The 16,786-nt window shown below is 45.2% G+C and overlaps 4 protein-coding genes across 4 annotated transcripts; 3 read left to right on the top strand and 1 right to left on the bottom strand.

Moving 5' to 3' along the window:
• Positions 1 to 143: 143 nt before the first annotated feature.
• On the top strand, positions 144 to 2,364 carry PCYB_031680 (pre-mrna splicing factor; the record flags this gene model as incomplete). The annotated part of the gene is made up of 2 exons (XM_004220838.1): positions 144 to 520; positions 721 to 2,364. Exons 1-2 carry the CDS (start codon positions 488 to 490, stop codon positions 2,362 to 2,364), a joined length of 1,677 nt encoding a protein of 558 aa, XP_004220886.1. The 5' UTR covers positions 144 to 487.
• Positions 2,365 to 3,352: 988 nt separating this feature from the next.
• On the top strand, positions 3,353 to 10,069 carry PCYB_031670 (hypothetical protein; the record flags this gene model as incomplete). Its single annotated transcript, XM_004220837.1, has 4 exons — positions 3,353 to 5,390; positions 5,777 to 5,862; positions 6,761 to 7,139; positions 7,647 to 10,069. Exons 3-4 carry the CDS (start codon positions 6,761 to 6,763, stop codon positions 10,067 to 10,069), a joined length of 2,802 nt encoding a protein of 933 aa, XP_004220885.1. The 5' UTR covers positions 3,353 to 5,390; positions 5,777 to 5,862.
• A 752-nt stretch (positions 10,070 to 10,821) lies between these two features.
• On the bottom strand, positions 10,822 to 13,870 carry PCYB_031660 (hypothetical protein; the record flags this gene model as incomplete). The annotated part of the gene is made up of 5 exons (XM_004220836.1): positions 13,367 to 13,870; positions 12,189 to 13,134; positions 11,428 to 11,978; positions 11,101 to 11,194; positions 10,822 to 10,957 (listed from the first exon to the last, which is right to left on the bottom strand). Exons 1-5 carry the CDS (start codon positions 13,818 to 13,820, stop codon positions 10,822 to 10,824), a joined length of 2,181 nt encoding a protein of 726 aa, XP_004220884.1. The 5' UTR covers positions 13,821 to 13,870.
• Positions 13,871 to 15,404: 1,534 nt separating this feature from the next.
• On the top strand, positions 15,405 to 16,229 carry PCYB_031650 (hypothetical protein; the record flags this gene model as incomplete). The annotated part of the gene is made up of 1 exon (XM_004220835.1): positions 15,405 to 16,229. A coding segment is annotated over one exon (825 nt), but the record flags the coding sequence as incomplete, so codon positions are not given.
• Positions 16,230 to 16,786: the final 557 nt, after the last annotated feature.

The raw sequence follows: 16,786 nt of genomic DNA, 5'->3' as shown, positions 1-16,786 counted from the left end.
GTATTGCTATGTATATTTTTATTTTATTATAATTTTTTTTTTTTTTTAATTTATTTTATTTTTTTTTTTTTTTTTTGCAAAGTACCGCTCAACCTTTTGACGGGAATTTTTTTTTTTTTTCCCCTTAAATTAGCTGCCTCACCTGGAGAACCCAGAGTGGAAATTCCAATTCGTTGAAAAAGATTCTTCAGAAGGCGGGAGAACAGCGAAAGAGGGGCCATTGTGCTGCATAACAAAATAACGTAGCCCCGCGGAGCCACTTGCCGCATCACCGGATAACTGAGCTGAATTGTGGGAAGGACGAGAAAACGTGGTGGCCTCCAATGTCAATTCGAAAGTGAATGCGGGGAGGGGGCCGCTCTGTTTATCCCTGTCAAACTGAGTCTCCCCCTTCCCTTGCGTGCTCACAAAAGAGGGGAAGGCGCCGCATTGACGGAAGGCCCGCCCAGAGAAGGAGAATATACACATATATGAAGACCAAGCAAAAATGGTAAGTCCTCCAACGTTGCGGCAGCTCTGTGTACTGTACACCCGAGCGCAGAGGCAAAATAAATACTTCTGTTAAAGTTGGTGCTGTGGAGAAAAACACTCCTTCAAGGGTGATCATTTGATACGTCTAAAAAGATAACGATGCTTCTCCTATCGGATCGTTGCTATGTTACCCATATGTGGAGACGAAGCACACGTCTATGTTTGCTCACTTCTTCCCCTTTTTTGTAGGCAACCCTAGCGGACACGTTCCTGCAGGATCTCGAAGACTTGGAGTTTGAGGAGGAGAATAACTTTGTTAACTTTAGTGCAGAAAAGAAAGAAGGTGAAAAAGGCGAAGGGGGGAAGGGCAGCCATGTGGAGGAGGCCAAGTTCCAGGAGGGTGACTACGAAGAGATTGTTGATGCGATTGAAGAGTTCCTAAACGAAAAGATAAAAAAAAAGGAAAGGAAAATATCTGAATTGCTGTATGATGAGGACTTCCTCAAAATGATGAACAGCATCAGGGACTATGTCATGGAGGAGAGCGGCGAAGGGGGGGAAGTCGGGGAGGATGGCCCGGATGGCCCGGATGGAGAAGGTGGAGAAGGTGGAGAAGGTGGAAAATCCCGTCGAGCTAAAAAGCGAAGGAGAAAAGGGCAGTCACCTGGAGAAGAAGACGCCGATGCGGATGAGCTAGAAGATGCGAATGAAGACGCCGCCACTTCCAACAACGCCGACGAAGTGCTGATCGACAAGTGCATCGAGCTGATAATCCAAATAGACACAGAAATCCTAAACATCCACAAGTACGTGAGAGATATCTACTCGACGAAATTCCCAGAGTTAGACTCTATCGTGTATACCCCCCTGGAGTACATAAGCGTGGTGAGCAAAATAAAAAACGAAACAGATTTGAAAAATATTGATTTCTCTGACATTCTACCGAATACCACTGTAATGGCTATCACAGTCGCATCAAGTATGACCACAGGGATAAACCTATCAGATTACTCCCTAAAGAATTGCCTATCCTTCTGTAATGAAGCATTAGAATTAAACGAAAATAGACGAATGATTTTGCTATACTTAGAGAGCAAAATGTTTCTTCTCGCCCCCAATTTGACAATGCTGCTAGGTAGTGCATTAACAGCTCGTTTAATTAGCTCAGTGGGGTCGTTAAAAAATCTGTCCATTACATCATCTCAGAATCTTATAGTGGTAGGTAGTTCGAAGAAGTCGGTCCTTGGACTTAGCAATGTGCGCAAGACATTCGGGATAGGTATTTTAAGTACCTCCGAAATTGTACAGAGTGTCCCTGATGCATTTAAAAAAAAAGCCATCAGTTTGCTAGCTGGGAAGTGTAGTCTAGCATCTAGAGTCGATTACTTTAAAAAATATCCTGAGGGACAATATGGGTTACTACTACGAGAAAATTTAATAAGTCATCTAATAAAATTACAAGAACCGCCTCCAATGAAACAGAAAAAAATCCTCCCCATGCCTGATGAGAAGAGGAAACGAAAAAGAGGAGGAAAGAGATATAGAAAGTTAAAAGAAAAAACGGAGATTACTGAATTGAGGAAGCAAATTAATAGGTTGCCCTTTGGACCCAACTCGAATGAAGACTTTTACACCTTCACCGATCAAAATGCAGTTTTGCTAAACTCAAATATCACCAAGTTGAAGTACCAGTCTAAGCAGAAGGTGAATAATGTGGCCAAGAAAAAGAACCTCTCCGTGCACTCCAGTGGAGCAACTGGGGGATTGTCGTCCTCCCTGATTTTCACCCCCCTGCAGGGCATCGAGCTGTTCAACCCCTCCGTCGTCAACCCGAGGCCGGACCCCGTCGAGAACAAGTACTTCTCGAGCAAGGCCCAGTTCCGCAAGGTGTAGCGGAGCAGCGGTGTAGAGGAGCAGCGGTGTAGCGGAGCAGCGGTGTAGAGGAGCAGCGGTGTAGAGGAGCAGCGGTGTGGCGGCATAAGGGGTACGCCGGTGGGGATGCAGCCAGGGCGGTCCACTCCGGGATGGCCCAACTCTGGATGATCCCCCCCTGGATGGTTTCCCTTGTGACCGCTTCCCTCTTCCCTATTCCCTCTTACCATTTTCCCGCGCAGCGGTATGCCTAACCGTGCCGCTTCCGTGGTCACCCCGGCTATAGGCCCACCCGTTCTGACCTTATCCCCCGCCTCATTGGCGCGCTGCTTATTCCCACGTCACCACATCTCTGAGTTACCAACGTGCACTTTGCCCTTTGCCCTTTACCCTTTGCCGCTTGCCCTTTATATTTGTTTTTCTGTTTCGTCGCCCAGCGCCACTGTGGGCTTTTATTTTAAACTGGAAGTCTTTCCTCCCTTTTTTGTAAAAATGCGCCAAAAAAAAAGCGCACCTCCATGAGAGTGTACCAATGGGGTTGCCCAAAAACACACCAAAGTGAGAAGGTTACAAGCGGTACGTTTGAACGAATGCGTGGGCTTCCTGCGAAAGGAAAGTAATTTGAGGTTAGGTAACTGTCGAGGCGGGATGCGGTGACGTATGCAGAATTGTAGGCTACGAAAAGGGTTATGCGGCGTGTGTATGTTCATGTTCATGTGCATGTTCATGTGCATGTGCATGTTCATGTGTTTTTTTTTCTTTCTTTTCTTGTTGGGGGGAGAGGCAACTGGGCTTGGTCGCGCCTAGCTGTGCTCTCCACATGTTCGTGCTCGACGAGTGTGTCCCCTCTCCCCTGCCCCTCCACACACACGCACACTCTCCACTCTGCCTAAAAATGGTCGAATCGGGCACCTGTTGGATCTACCCCTAATACGAGCCGCACGGGATGATCACCTCGCTGTTAAGCCATTTTAGAGAGTGAACTCGATAATAAATTGGACGAAAGGAAATGGGACTACTCCTTCTGGCCTACCTCCTCGCGTCCTTCACAGAAAGCAGAAAAAATGATATCATATACGGTGACTTCATTTCGTTTAACAATTTAAACGACGAGAAGAATCTGCGTTATTACGGCTCGGGCTCGCTGGGCAAGTGCTACTGGTGGTACTTCCTGAGCGAAGACTTCTTCGAGATCGTCTATTTGGGGAGGGATGAGCCGACCAAAAGGAGGAAGGGGGGGAGGGCGGAAGAAAAGGTGATGGGGGTGGAAAAAAGTGAGGAGGTGGCGAGGGAAAGTGAGGAGGCGGCGAGGGAAAGTGAGGAGGCGGCGAGGGAAAGTGAGGAGGCGGCGGGAAAAGGCGAGGAAGCGGCGGGAAAAGGCGAGGAAGTGGCGAGGAAACGCGGTGGGGAGGCCAAAAAAATCGGTAGAGACGCAGAAGAAGGGGCGCGGCCCCTCCCCTGGGGAGACAGAGACACCCCTGGAAGGAGCATCACCATCACGAGCGACGACGTATGCACAAGCGATATTCTCATTCTGTTGAATAAAAAAAAGGCAGCGTGCAAATCTCTATCTTCCTTCTTCGTGCGAGTGAACAGCGAAGGAGAGGAGGAGAAGAAGTACATCGCCGTGGAGTACCTTGTCAGTAGCCACCTCTACATGATCAGCAGCGACATCGTCACGTATAAAAGCCAGAATGAAAGCAGAAACGTGTATGTCATTTCGGACAATGGGAAGAAGATAAGCATATCAGAAAGCAGCCATTTTAATGTATTCTTCGATGAGATGTACGTGGAACATGCACATGTTAAATATGGGAGAGGAGAGTTGGAACTGCAGTTAAGGACAAAGGGAAAGGTAGGCATGACGAGAGTTATCATAGTGCTTCTAAACAAATGTAAGCCTCTCTTTTTTGTCGCTACTGTGTTTGTGTACGAGTGGCTGTCCTTGGTACCGCACGGGGTGGACTTCCCAGAAGGGGCACTCGTGCGGCTAATCCTCAGAAGGGAGCGTCCCCCAACAGGCAAAAAGAACCATACTGACTATGAAGGTGGTCATATTAATGATGAGGGTAAATCTAGCGATGGCAGCCATTTCTCATGCACAGCTTTCATAAAGAGAAACGTCTTGCGCACATCACCCCTCCGTAGAAAGGCAACAGTCGCCGTTCTACTAAGTACCCACGTGGAGGGAAGACACCCCATAAAGCGCAATGCAATCGATGTATGGTTAACCAACTGCTTAAAGAAGAACTACGTGACAAAATTCCGAAATGAGTACCAGATTCAGCAGAGCCCAAATTACGACATCGTATCGGATGAAATGGTAAAGATTAAGGAAGGCACAAATGGGAAGAGCGTACAGATAGTTATAAAAAATTTGCACAGCAGACAAATTTTCTCTTCCCGTGTGAATATCCATAGAGTGGTGAAGAGCAAGCTCTCCTGTTTCGGCTACATCGGGAGGGAAGCTCCAGGGAGTGGTACCCCAAATAGAGATACGCCTGCGTCGCCTCCAAACCGTAGGCGGAACAACACTGTTGAGGGGGAAATTGAACTGATAAGAAGGCACTTCTTCTACAGAGAACACTACTACTTGGATAATCTACACATGGAGTCCTTCTTCCAATCGAATGTACAAGGGGATGATGGAGAAGAAAAATTTATCCTCCACAGAAGGTACCTCTGCCTTGTGAAGCTGTACGGAGAGGGAGACGTCAAGCTGCACGGTGTGTACAAAGGAGGGGAAATAAAATTGTCCGTACCTTCTAAAAGTCACAAATTAAATATCCTCCCTTTGCACTTCTTTCCCGAGTATGGAGCTTACTATTTTATGCCGATACGTAGAGGAGGGGAAGTGTCTCTCGAGATGACCTACATGGGGGACTATGCGTGCAGAAAGGACGTGTTCATATCTGCGCCTGTAAAGTGCTACATGAAGGGGGGTGCCGTGTCTATGTCCTCTCTGTTTGTACTCCCCGACGAGACGATTTTTTACCAGTGCTCCGGGGGGGGGAGCGCGGCCACCGCTGGGAAGAGGCACCCCCAAGGTAAGCACCCCGCTGGAAAGCATGCGGCAAATGGGCACGCCGCAAATGGGTACGCCGCAAATAGGCACACAGTCAAGGTGTACAAGGGGGGTGGCAACCTAGAAGTCCGCGTGGACGAAGCGAAGATGCACATATCAGTTAGGAGGCCCCCACCAGGGAGGAGTGGCACCCCACCAGGGAGGAGTGGCTCCCCACCAGGGGGGAGTGGCACCCCCCAGGGGAATAGCCACAAAAGGAGGCACAACAAAGGCACCCCGCACAGTGGTAAAAACAGGTTCGACATAATATGCGTGCTAATTTGTGACGACTCTCATTTGAATAACTGCTTCCTAAGCACTGTATATGTGGGAGACAGGGTGGTCCATCTCTCCGCTGTGGCCCAGAAGAGTATCCTCGAAGAGAACGAAGTTACGAATGTCTACATATTTATGCGCATGGGTTGGATCACTACGAAAGTGCCTCGTCCAGGTAGAATGGCCTTACTGGAAAGGAGCCAAAATGGGCACTTCAAGCGGATGGAAGCTTTACAGGGGGGTGGTACACCCATCACCAGCTGCTTTGATGTAGTACGCCACCACATGAGGATAAAGCATGACAAGGACTACATCGAAGTTATAAAAAAACACTCAAGATTTCTCAAAGTGGAAGATATTTACCAAAACGCATGCGCATTTTATCAATTAAGAGGGAAAAAGGAGAAAAAGAGGATCCCACTCCATATGGAATATACAAAGGAGAGGAAAGTACACACACAAATAAATGTCCAAGTATTTAAAAAAGTTAAAGCCATTTTCTGCCACGATTTTGTGTGTAGTAAATTCATAAAATTTGGTCAAATGGTTAATCTGATTGTGTATGACGGGTTTGCAGTTGGTCCATACAGGGTTAGTGTATCCTCCGAGTCTAGTATCCCCGAACTGGTTCTTCAACGAAATAGATTCCTTAACGAGAGAAAGGACCTTCCTACCTCTGCTTCCTTCTTCAGCAGTTTGTTTATTGGGGAGAAATTTCAGAATGATTTATACCTAAGAGAGCAGCGCAAGGGAGGTGTCACTCACCACAGAAATAATTTTAGTGGAGAGTTCTTTCACGAAAATTGGAACGAGCAATATCTCCCAGTTTGGAAATTATACAATAGACGTCTGTTCGAATACGACTTTAGGCCTAAGTGGGGAATCATCCCATTAGGAACACACTCAATGAGAAGTTGTTCTTTCGAAGGGGAGAAAATATGTCACTCCGTTTGTCCCCACTCCAAGGGGTATTCTCCACCCCTCCCATATGAACCCTTTTTCTGCATCAAGCAATACTACACTATACGATGCGATAGAGGAAAAAAAAAACACGTCACATCAAACATCTTGGTAAAAATGAAAACGTGGAGTATTGGGACACCCGAAATAGTGACGCAGAACCATTTGCCCGTTCATTTTAAGTACCCGTCTTCCATCCAAGTAGCAATTTTTAGCAAACATGTGGAGAAGCTCCAAATGGTGGATATCTCCAAGTTGATGCTTTACAAAAATAATGACTACTATATGAAGGCCTTCCTCGTAGATGAGCATGAAAATGTAATTCTTACCAATGAGCCGTTCACTTACACTTTGGAGGAAGAAGCTCCTTCTTCAGGAGACCTTCTCAAAATTTGCTTAAAAGATAAGTCCCGCTATCTTGAAGTAATAAATGAGAAACGAAAAAATGTCACTAAGACGAACAGTACAATTTTGATCAATTGTAATGACGAAGGGGGTAAGAAGCAGGAGCTTTTGAGTATACCCCTAAATGGGATGAACCGTTTTATAGCTTGTTCAACTGGGGAATTTTTCTTCACAGTGGAGTATTCCTCTCATGATGGTGAAGGAGGAGATATTTCACACCATTTTCAAAAATTTGTATCTCTTCACTTTTGCAAAAGAATGAGTATCCCATATGAAAATCATTTTATTCTGTCTTTCTCTCCACATGTTTATTACTCATTTCCCATCTGTACAACGATGGACAGCGATGCATGTCCGCTGCACGGGCTGAGATACTCCGTCAGGGGGACCAACAGGATCAGTGTGCTGGGTCCCTCCGAGGGGGAAAAGCTGCTCGGGATTAGCGGCCATCACGGGGTTAGCGGCCATCACGATATGAGCGGCCATCGCCAAGTGCCCCCCCCACGTGGGAAAAAAACAAAACCAAGTGTGATCATAGTAAATTTGGACAAGCCAAAGGGGCCACCACAGAAATGCACACGTGTGTATATCAACTCAGCCTTCGAAGCGAAAGGAGTTCTGACGATACAAAACGAGTTGGTCTACGAAACGGACCACTTAGAGATCCATTTCGCTTTTGCAAAATTGACAAAGGTAAAAGTGTCTCTTCTCTTTCGAAATGCAGAAAAGGGGGACCAAATGGCAGTAGTACCCATGAGAGTCCAGTTTTTTGATAAGTATAACAGAAAGGTCAATATGCTCCCCACGCAGTTACTGCAGGTAAAGCTGGCCTATGATTATGACAAGCGGATCGAGATGGCTCCCCTGAATTGGACCCCACAGGAGTGGAACGAGCGGATGAGCCAGCTGCAGACCACGCATGAGCAGAACGAACGGATGAGCCAGTTGCAAACCCCACATGAGCAGAACGAACGGGTGGGCCAGCTGCAAACCCCACAACGCAGCACAACGGAGGAACCAACAGCCGTAACGACGGACATGTTTTTCCAAGTACGTACCTCACATGAAGGTAAGTACTACATACAAATGGAAGTAAAATACAAGTTAGCCAATAAACACATTTCTATTTTGTCAAATATGACCCCTTTGATTGTATACTCAAGGGGGGTTTCACTTTACGGAGGTGGGAACTCCATTTTGATACACCCCTATGAGCAGACTGTGGAGGTCCCCTTTCAGTTATGTCACCCGCTCATACATAAAGTTATTTGCGTTTCAAAAAATGAAAAACTAGTGGAGGTGGAAGGAGTGTTCAAGTCGGATGGTGAGAAGTGCGCGTATGTCTGTTCCATCAAGTCGGGCTACTCTATGGGGAACACCGAAATTCATGTTTTCCCTATATTTGAAAGTTACTACGCTGTTTTCAGCCAAGACAAAGGAAGGACAAATTTTAAAAGCATTGAAAAATTGGAAGAAGATTTTCACAACTTGGAAAGGTATTATGATCATTATTTGGAGCATTGCAAGGAACACAAAAAAGGTTACAACATGGATGCACACACTTGTGAAGAAATAGAAAATGAGAAAAAATTGCGGAATTTGTTTTTTCTCAAATTTGACGTGACTGTTGATTATGTACGATCCATGAAGCTGTTTGCAGAGGATACCATTCGGTTGGTCCCCCATGAAGAGATACACACATTCGCCAGTTTTTACAGAGGAGGGGGGGATACGCGTCCGTTCCTCTCGCTGGACTTTCGTCTGCTTTACGAGCGCACAGCGGAGTTGTTCCAGGTGGAGTATTTTGTCAACGATGGGAGTGTCCTGCTGGGTGATGGAAGGCGTGACCGCGAAGAGGGGCGCCATCAAGAATGCCACCCAGATCGCCACCCAGACTGTCACCCAGGATGCCAACCGCACCGCCAACCGGATGGACCCCCCCCCGCGAGACGCACAATAGTCACCGATTTAAGAGTCTCCCCCGATGCGTTCCTATCCATCGAGGCGCGCAACGAAGGCCGCTTCTTTCTCTACGCAAATTTTACCAAATATAGTGGCAACTCCCACCAGGGAGAAGTCGTCTACTCCCAGGTATACAACTTGGTTGTCCAGCGACGTGCGACCCAAGGAACAACTCTCCCAGTTGTCCACCTCAGCAGTAACGGCGTTTATAAATTCGATCGAAATTTTCACTGCTTGGCAATTTTCGCGAATTGGACTTATGAGCAGCGTCTCCTCCTATCACAAGAAAAAAACGTGCATACGGAAAGGAAGCCCATCTTGCATAATGCGCATTACTGGAATAGACAGGAAAATATTTACAAAAAATTTATCATCAAAATATCGGAAATTTCCACTGTGAAGGTGTATAACTATTATGGCAAATTCATCCCCTTGAATGTTGTCCAGTACCTGTCCGTCCATTTGTATAATATAAACATGGAGAGGGTTATCCCCCCCCTGAATGGCAAGCTGTATGTACACGTGTCGCATCCCTCCGTGTTAACGGTGAGGGCGGTTGGCCCCAATCATATGTTTATAGTTCCGCACAGGATTGGCTGTTCATTCGTCTGCGTCCGTTTTGAGTTGCACCCGGGGAACCACCCTGGAAAACATCCACCAAATGATGCGCAAAATAATCCGAGAGATGGTTGGCCCACCCAAGGGAGTGGCGAGTCCGCCCCAACGTCGAAAATGTACTTGTGCGTCACAAAGCGGGTGCCAACAAAATATTTTCAGCAAAGAAAAAATTGCTACTACCTCAACAGGGTGTACAAACTGCTCGGTCGTTACTCGCACCGGTTCTTCCAGCAGCCCTACATGTGTGTCGATTCTGTCACGACGAAGGAAGAAGCCAAGTTGGGCAAAGTCAGAGGCGCTCTACTAAGTAAGTCCAATTTTTATCGCGTCTATAAGCATTATGACGGAATTTTCATGGTAAAAAAATTCGAAGACCTTTTCCAGCCTCCTACGGGGCACCTCTCGATCATTAATGACCACTGCTCGGGGCTGAAGCTGTGAGTTCCCTCCTCTTCGCGCCCCTCGTGCGAAGTGAAGGGGTTTGACGTGCATCGTCCCCGTCGCGCTGAGTGGACTTATTCATTCATTTATTTTATTTTTTCATATTTTATTTTATTTTTCCTTATTTTATTTTATTTTTTTTTTGTTACCGTTTGTTACGTTTCTGCCCCCTCCGCGCGACCCCCATTTTTTCGTAATTTTTGCGTTTCGTTTGTCGTTCCCTCCGATGTGCCTCCTCGCAATGAGGAATGACTGTACCTCCTCGCAATGCGGGATGGCTATGCCTCCTCACAATGCGGGATGGCTATGTCCCCTTCGCATAAGAACCCTTTTTTAATGTCTACTTTGTGAGAAAGTGCCATTTGGCGGTTCGTCCAAGTGATCATTTTCGCCATTAGTCTGCTCGGAGCAATAGTAGGGGGGGAAAGCGCAATAGGGAGAAACCTGTGGCGCAGAATGCCCACCGGGTTGGTACTACAAAGGGCGTATGAACATAAAATAACTTGTCTGGTTATGTGAGGGGCGTAGTTATGTCTTCTCTCCCTTCCTCCTCTTCCTCGTGAGAACCACCACCTTCAGGAGTGTTTCCCAAATGGTCGTTTTCTCTCCGATTGGGAGAGGTGCACCGAGGAAACGCCAACACATTTTTACGAAAACATCACGCGTAAGTAAAGTAGATAAGCACATCGGCAGGCATGTAGATAGGCATGTCGGCTGGCCTACACTCGTGTGTACTTTTGCGTGGACGGGTATCACCCCCCCTGGGCGCCAAACTGCTGCAGAAACACATCAAAAATGATCATGTCGGAAAAGAGCAGGAAATTATTTTCAACCTGGGTCTTCACCGTTGGTTTAATTTTAACCTGAGATACATCCTCATAGAGATCGCTAAAAGGGGGAAAAGGGTGTGTGCAGGAGTATCAGCAGTTGGGGGTGTGTTTTTCTATGCGTGCAAGTTAAGTCATTGGAGGCATGTCTCCTCAGGAGGGTCCTATCTTCACAGATGTAGAATACCTCAGGGGGGTACCTACCTTTTGTTGTGCAAATTCAAAAAGGCGCTAAAGCAAATCATGGCCGCGTTGTCTCTGCTGAGGTTGGGCGGCGTCTTGTGCACGCTCCAGGGCGCTGCGAAGTGGGTGGCGAAGTGGGTAGCGGTGAAGTAGGCGTTGAGGTAAGCGGTGAAGTGGACGGCGAAGTGGACGGCGAAGTGAGCAGTGAAGTTGGCTTTGCCGTGCGCGGTGGAAGGGGCAGTCAGAAGACTAATGCCCAAAGGGTGCAAAAAAGCCTATCAACAAACGGGTTAAAACGGAGAGTAACAAACTGCGCCCCTCACACTAAAAGGAGAGCAGTGAACTTACCTTCACTTTTGGAGGAAGCAGAATGACCCTCCAGCAGAAAATGACCCCCCTCCTTCAGTTTCGAAAAGTCCTCAAAATTAAAATACTTTAAAGCTGACAAAATATCTCGTTCCGTTTTCCTCTTTAAAAGAAGTTTTAAGTAAATATCCCAACCCAGGGATGCAGTGAACTCAATTTCCCCTTTGAGTACTTCCTTGGACACTTTAAAATGTAAAAATTTTTTCTCACTTATTTTTTTTACCCTCTTACTTAGCCTTTTCTTTAATTTTTTAAATTCATTTAGCTGAACTTGTAATTGACTTCTTTTCATAGCCATACTTTTCAACTTGGTGATTAAAAAGTGGTTGCATCCAACTCCCCCCACTATGAATAATTTTTTTATATTGAAATGCAACTCTGAGAAATACATAATTTTGTTCATCTGCTTCAGGAGGTGGTTGAAAATATTTTTCTGACTATAGTAGGCATATCTGTCTTTTTCCCGCTCGAAGGACTCTCCTTTTTTTGATTCCTCGATGATTTTGCGCAGGTGGTTGTACAGGCCTGAGAACCTGCGATGGGGCGGGTCGAAGAAGAGAAGCTAAGCAGAGGTACGAAGCAGAGGTACGAAGAGGAGAAGCTAGGCAGAGAAACGAAAAAGAGATGCGAAGCAGAGATACGAAGCAGAGAAACGAAGATAGATATGCCCAGGCGACATACGAACAGTGTAGCACATGGAAACGGCGCAGCACCGCCGCTACCGGTGGAATAGCATTTCTTACGAAAAATCGATTCGGCTGTTCGCGGAGAAGGGAACGGGAAAGGGCTGAAATGGATCCGCGCAAGCCTCCCCACTCAGCCTCTCCTCCTTCATTCTTGTAACGAACTCTGCTGACTTCCTTTCAAGGAAGGGACCTCCCCCTAACCCAACGGGGAGCCCCAGCAGCCTAGCAATTTTGTCAATTATGTCTCCAACGGAAATATCGACCGTCTGAGACAACTTGCACAAATTAATGTCGTTTTTTTTGTTCCTTTGAACTTTGTAAATTTGAGTGCTTCCTCCGGAAACTAACGCGCAGATGTATCCATCTGTCAAGTGGCTTCCCTGGGGTGCGTCCCCACTATACTGCGTTTTCTGCGCAGAGGAGGTGTTCTTCCTCTGGTAGGCTACATTCTGTGGTGCCTCACTTTCCGCACGTTGGAGTGACGCACTTTCCACACTTTGGGGTGACGCACTTTCCACATTTTGGAGTGCCTCACTTTCCTCACTTTGGAGTTCCTCACTGTCCCCACTTTGGGGTGTCTCGTTGCCCATCTCCCCCCTAAGCACATAATTGCCGCAGTTTAAAAATTCCTCTTCGCTCAAAAGTGCCATCTTCCGCTTCGTCACATCGTTACTATTGAGAATCTGCAGAATGCCTTTCACTTTTTCCATTTGTGTCTTATCCTTTCTGACCTCCTCCGAGATGTGCATGTCGATACCAAGTTCATTTTTCGATTGTTCGCTTTTTCCTTCCTTGTACTGTCCACTATTCGTATATGTATTTTTATCATTGTAGACGTGGAAAAAGAGAGGCGAAAGGACATGAGCAAAAACGTGATTGATCGGACTTACTTGTATGCTTCCGTTCTGCTTCTTCTTCTCCCCTATGTAATTTTTGGCGGCCTCCATGCTTTTAGCTATTCCCGGGCAAGCGCTGAAGGCGAAGCAGCTGATTCGGCTTTCGTCTGCAGTGGGGGAAGGGGGGGGCACGCAAAAGTGCACATGTGTATGAGTATATGCAAGTGCACATGTGTATGAGTATATGCAAGTGCACATGTGTATGAGTATATGCAAGTGCGCATGTGTATGAGTATATGTAATTGCACATGTGTATGCGTATATGTAATTGCACATGTGTATGCGTATATGTAATTGCACATGGGCAGGTAGGATGCCCCACTGGGGCGGTTCTCCTACCAATGCCCTCGAGAGTCTTCTCCACATAGGGCTTCAAAAACAGCTGGTTGATGGAGCTGACAAAAAAGGGATACACGCCCTCATACTTGTGAACCACCTTAAAATGAGATATGATAACATTTTTAACAATATTCAAGTTGGAGTCAAGGACACAGATGCAAGTATCATCACACGTGTTTTCAATCCCTACGATGTACTTGACTTTTTGGGTATCTTTGAGCTTATTCCTTTCGGTTAAAAATTTGGGGATTTTTTTATACTTGCACACGTCATAGGATGGGACACTGTCCTTTTGGACGCGCTTATTAATTTTTTGTACTGTCCTTTCCAAGTCGTCACTAAATCGCGCTTTCTTAATTGTTATGTTGTCAATCCTGTATGCATAGTGTACGTGTCGAAGCAGACTCAGGACGAAGGCTAAACATATGGCCAAGTTTTTAATCGCATTTTTCATTATTGTGAATTTGGGTTACATCTTCGTCAAACTGTTCCTCCCATCTGTATGCTACACACATGCGTTCTGTTTTGATTAAAATTGTGCAGTTGTTTCTTTGGCATTTTTTACAGTGCTTTTTTTTTGGGGGGGGAGGGGGCTCACATTTTTTTTCATTGGGGCACGCGCCACAGGGTTCACTTGGATGATTTCTTAAAGCTTTTTCGCTTTTCGCCAAATGGGTATTCTATGTACTTTCAGCAGCGCTCGTCAAGCTTATTTTTTTTTTTTTTTTTGATACCTTTTAGGAGTTATAAATTACTGTCGCACAATTCGGCGATCATTCCACTTACGGATGACACTTTCCCAGATGGGAAAATTACCCAGTGTGATTTTTTGAAAGGTATTTTATTATTACTTTTTTTTTTATTTATTTTTTATTTATTTTTTTTTTCACGTCCTCAGAATGTTTATCTTAAAGAGGCACCTTTTTCCCAAAATGGAAGTTGCACCCGTTTCGGCACATAGAACACGTCATTTTGCTGTGTAATCAAAAGGGTATGCTCAATTTTTGCAACTTTTTTTTTTTTTTTTGTGACTACTTTAACAAAATGGTTCAAAATAATGCACCATTTAATGTTTTTACCGCGTCAAAAGTTTAAAGCATGTGTGCACTTCTGTGGTTTTGATTGACCCCATTTGAAGTTTTTTTTTTATATTTATCCCCCCCAAGTGGGGTTACAGCGACTTAGTTGTTCTCAACCAATTTATTCTTTACAAGTCTACTTTTGTAAAGAATAGTAAAATACTAGCGCAAAATGGCCGATTTTTTTTCACGTCTTCTGCATGCTCACATCTGGAGACATCCCCCGTGGCGCACAGCTTTATTTAAAATGGAGCAACGTTGCGTAGTTTTTTTTTTTTGTATCTCACCCCGAGAAAACAGAAAAGGGAGGTCGTATCACTCAATTTGGGCTTTACCACGTTGAGCAACCGTTGAACCGGGGTGGAGATGTGTCTTCATTCTTACAACATGTAACATGATCGTCGAATTTTCCAAATGGATCTTTTTTTTTTTTTTTTTGGAGAAATTGGTACATGGACATGAATAGCCACACCACATGTTGAAAAGGGCAAGCATGATTACATAGGTATGTATAACACCGTCTAACTGAATTAAAAATTGGACAGTGGGTGGCACCTTTCCTGCTTCGATGTAGCTAAAATCTGCGCCCCAGTTTTGCAGCCAATTACAAGATGTACCTTTTAAAGCTACATACATTTTGGCTAGTTTTTTTTTTTTTCCTTTTTTTATCTTGCCGTTCAGGTAAAAAAAGGAAAAAAAAAAAAAAAATTGGCTAACTAATCTGTTGCTTACAAATGTAGAGAATAAAAAAAAGAAAAAAACTGCTCCTTTTTAAGTACCACCTTTTGGTTAAGTCTTTTCCACTTTTACCACAATTTTACATTTTCACTTCGTCTCTTAGTTGTTTAAAACATTTGACTTTTTAAAATTTATTCTCACATTCCTTTGGAGTATCTTTTGGCAAAACTGTCTACATTTTTTGACAGAGGTAACCTCACTGCGAAAATTTTTTTTTTAAAATGAATCCCCTGAGCATTTTCCTGTTGTCTATTTTTTTTATCAAAGCAGCCCTTGTGTGCGCCATTTCGACGCATGAAGTTTTGAATGACAAAAGAATTGAGTTTAAAAATAATGCCAAACGGATTATCAATGAATCATATTTGGTGGACCAAAATGAGAAGCTGTTGGGTAGTTCGCTCAGGACGTACAAATACTACTTGGTAACAGGTACAACCGAATTTAGGGCTATCTTCATTTTTGACGATTTAAATGTGAACAAAGCGACAGAACTAGGAATAAGCAATGCTCAACACGAGGCGGACATCTTAAATGTAGAAGAAAACGTGAAGAACATTTACCCCCTCGATGAAATAAGCACATTTAATGAGGTCCTATACAGAGAGAGAAAAATGTTCAGCCTGGAAACTGCATATTCCACCACAAGTTATGTGCTAGCCAAATTTGTGTTTGACGTGAACGTCGAAGAAGAAGATGAAGAAGACATCATGTCTCTTTTGATTGAAACTGAATTGAATATGAAAAAAAAAAAATTGGAGGTTGTTACGAAAGAGGATGGCGGTGCACAGCAAGGGGACAACATCAACAGCAGCGACGTCAAGTCGAACAACTCTCAATCGGTTGGACTGTACAAGAAGAAACACCCACAAGCGTTTACCCAATTCATCGGACTGCTGGTAAGTATCGTGTCCATGGTTACATCCATCTCAGGTGCCATTTCAGCTGTCGCGCCATCTTTTTCGGGCACCCCCAGCCCCTCTCCTCCCGAATTTTTGGGGGATGAGGCATGGACTCTCCCCACATATGAAGAGAGAAAGGTTTCCAAGAGTAAAGCTCCCAAGGATGAGGAAGGCAAGAAGGATCCACAGGAGGATTCCAACTACGATGATGACTACTACGAGGAAGACTACAACGATGGTGACTACTATGAGGACGACTACAACGATGGTGACTACTACGAGGACGACTATTACGATGACTATGGCGATGACTATGGCGATGACTAGACTACCGCTTCCAGCATCAAAGTGGCATGCGTGACGGGGAGCTAACAACTAGGAGGATGGAACAAAGCAGGGGAGAGGGATGCTTAATATGAATGAAGACCTCAAACGGGAGTGGGACAAACTAGATTTACGCCTCAGGGGGGGAGGGTTAATTTTCACCGTGGGGACAGTTCTAGGCAGCGAAAATGTCATGCCGCATGGGACTCCCCAACGCCAAAGCGTCATAAAATACGTGCGCACACGGAACGACAATTTTATCCACTGGGCTCTTCAAATGCATTGCGTGAATTCTTTTTACTAGTGTGGGGCAAGGAGAGTTTCGTTTTTTCTTCCCCCCTTTGTTCGTTCCTTTTCCATAGCGTTTTTATATCTCCTTA

This window comes from Plasmodium cynomolgi, chromosome 3 (genome assembly GCF_000321355.1).
Source record: "Plasmodium cynomolgi strain B DNA, chromosome 3, whole genome shotgun sequence".
NCBI classification, from domain to species: domain Eukaryota; phylum Apicomplexa; class Aconoidasida; order Haemosporida; family Plasmodiidae; genus Plasmodium; species Plasmodium cynomolgi.
This window is presented reverse-complemented; position numbering and strand designations above follow the sequence as displayed.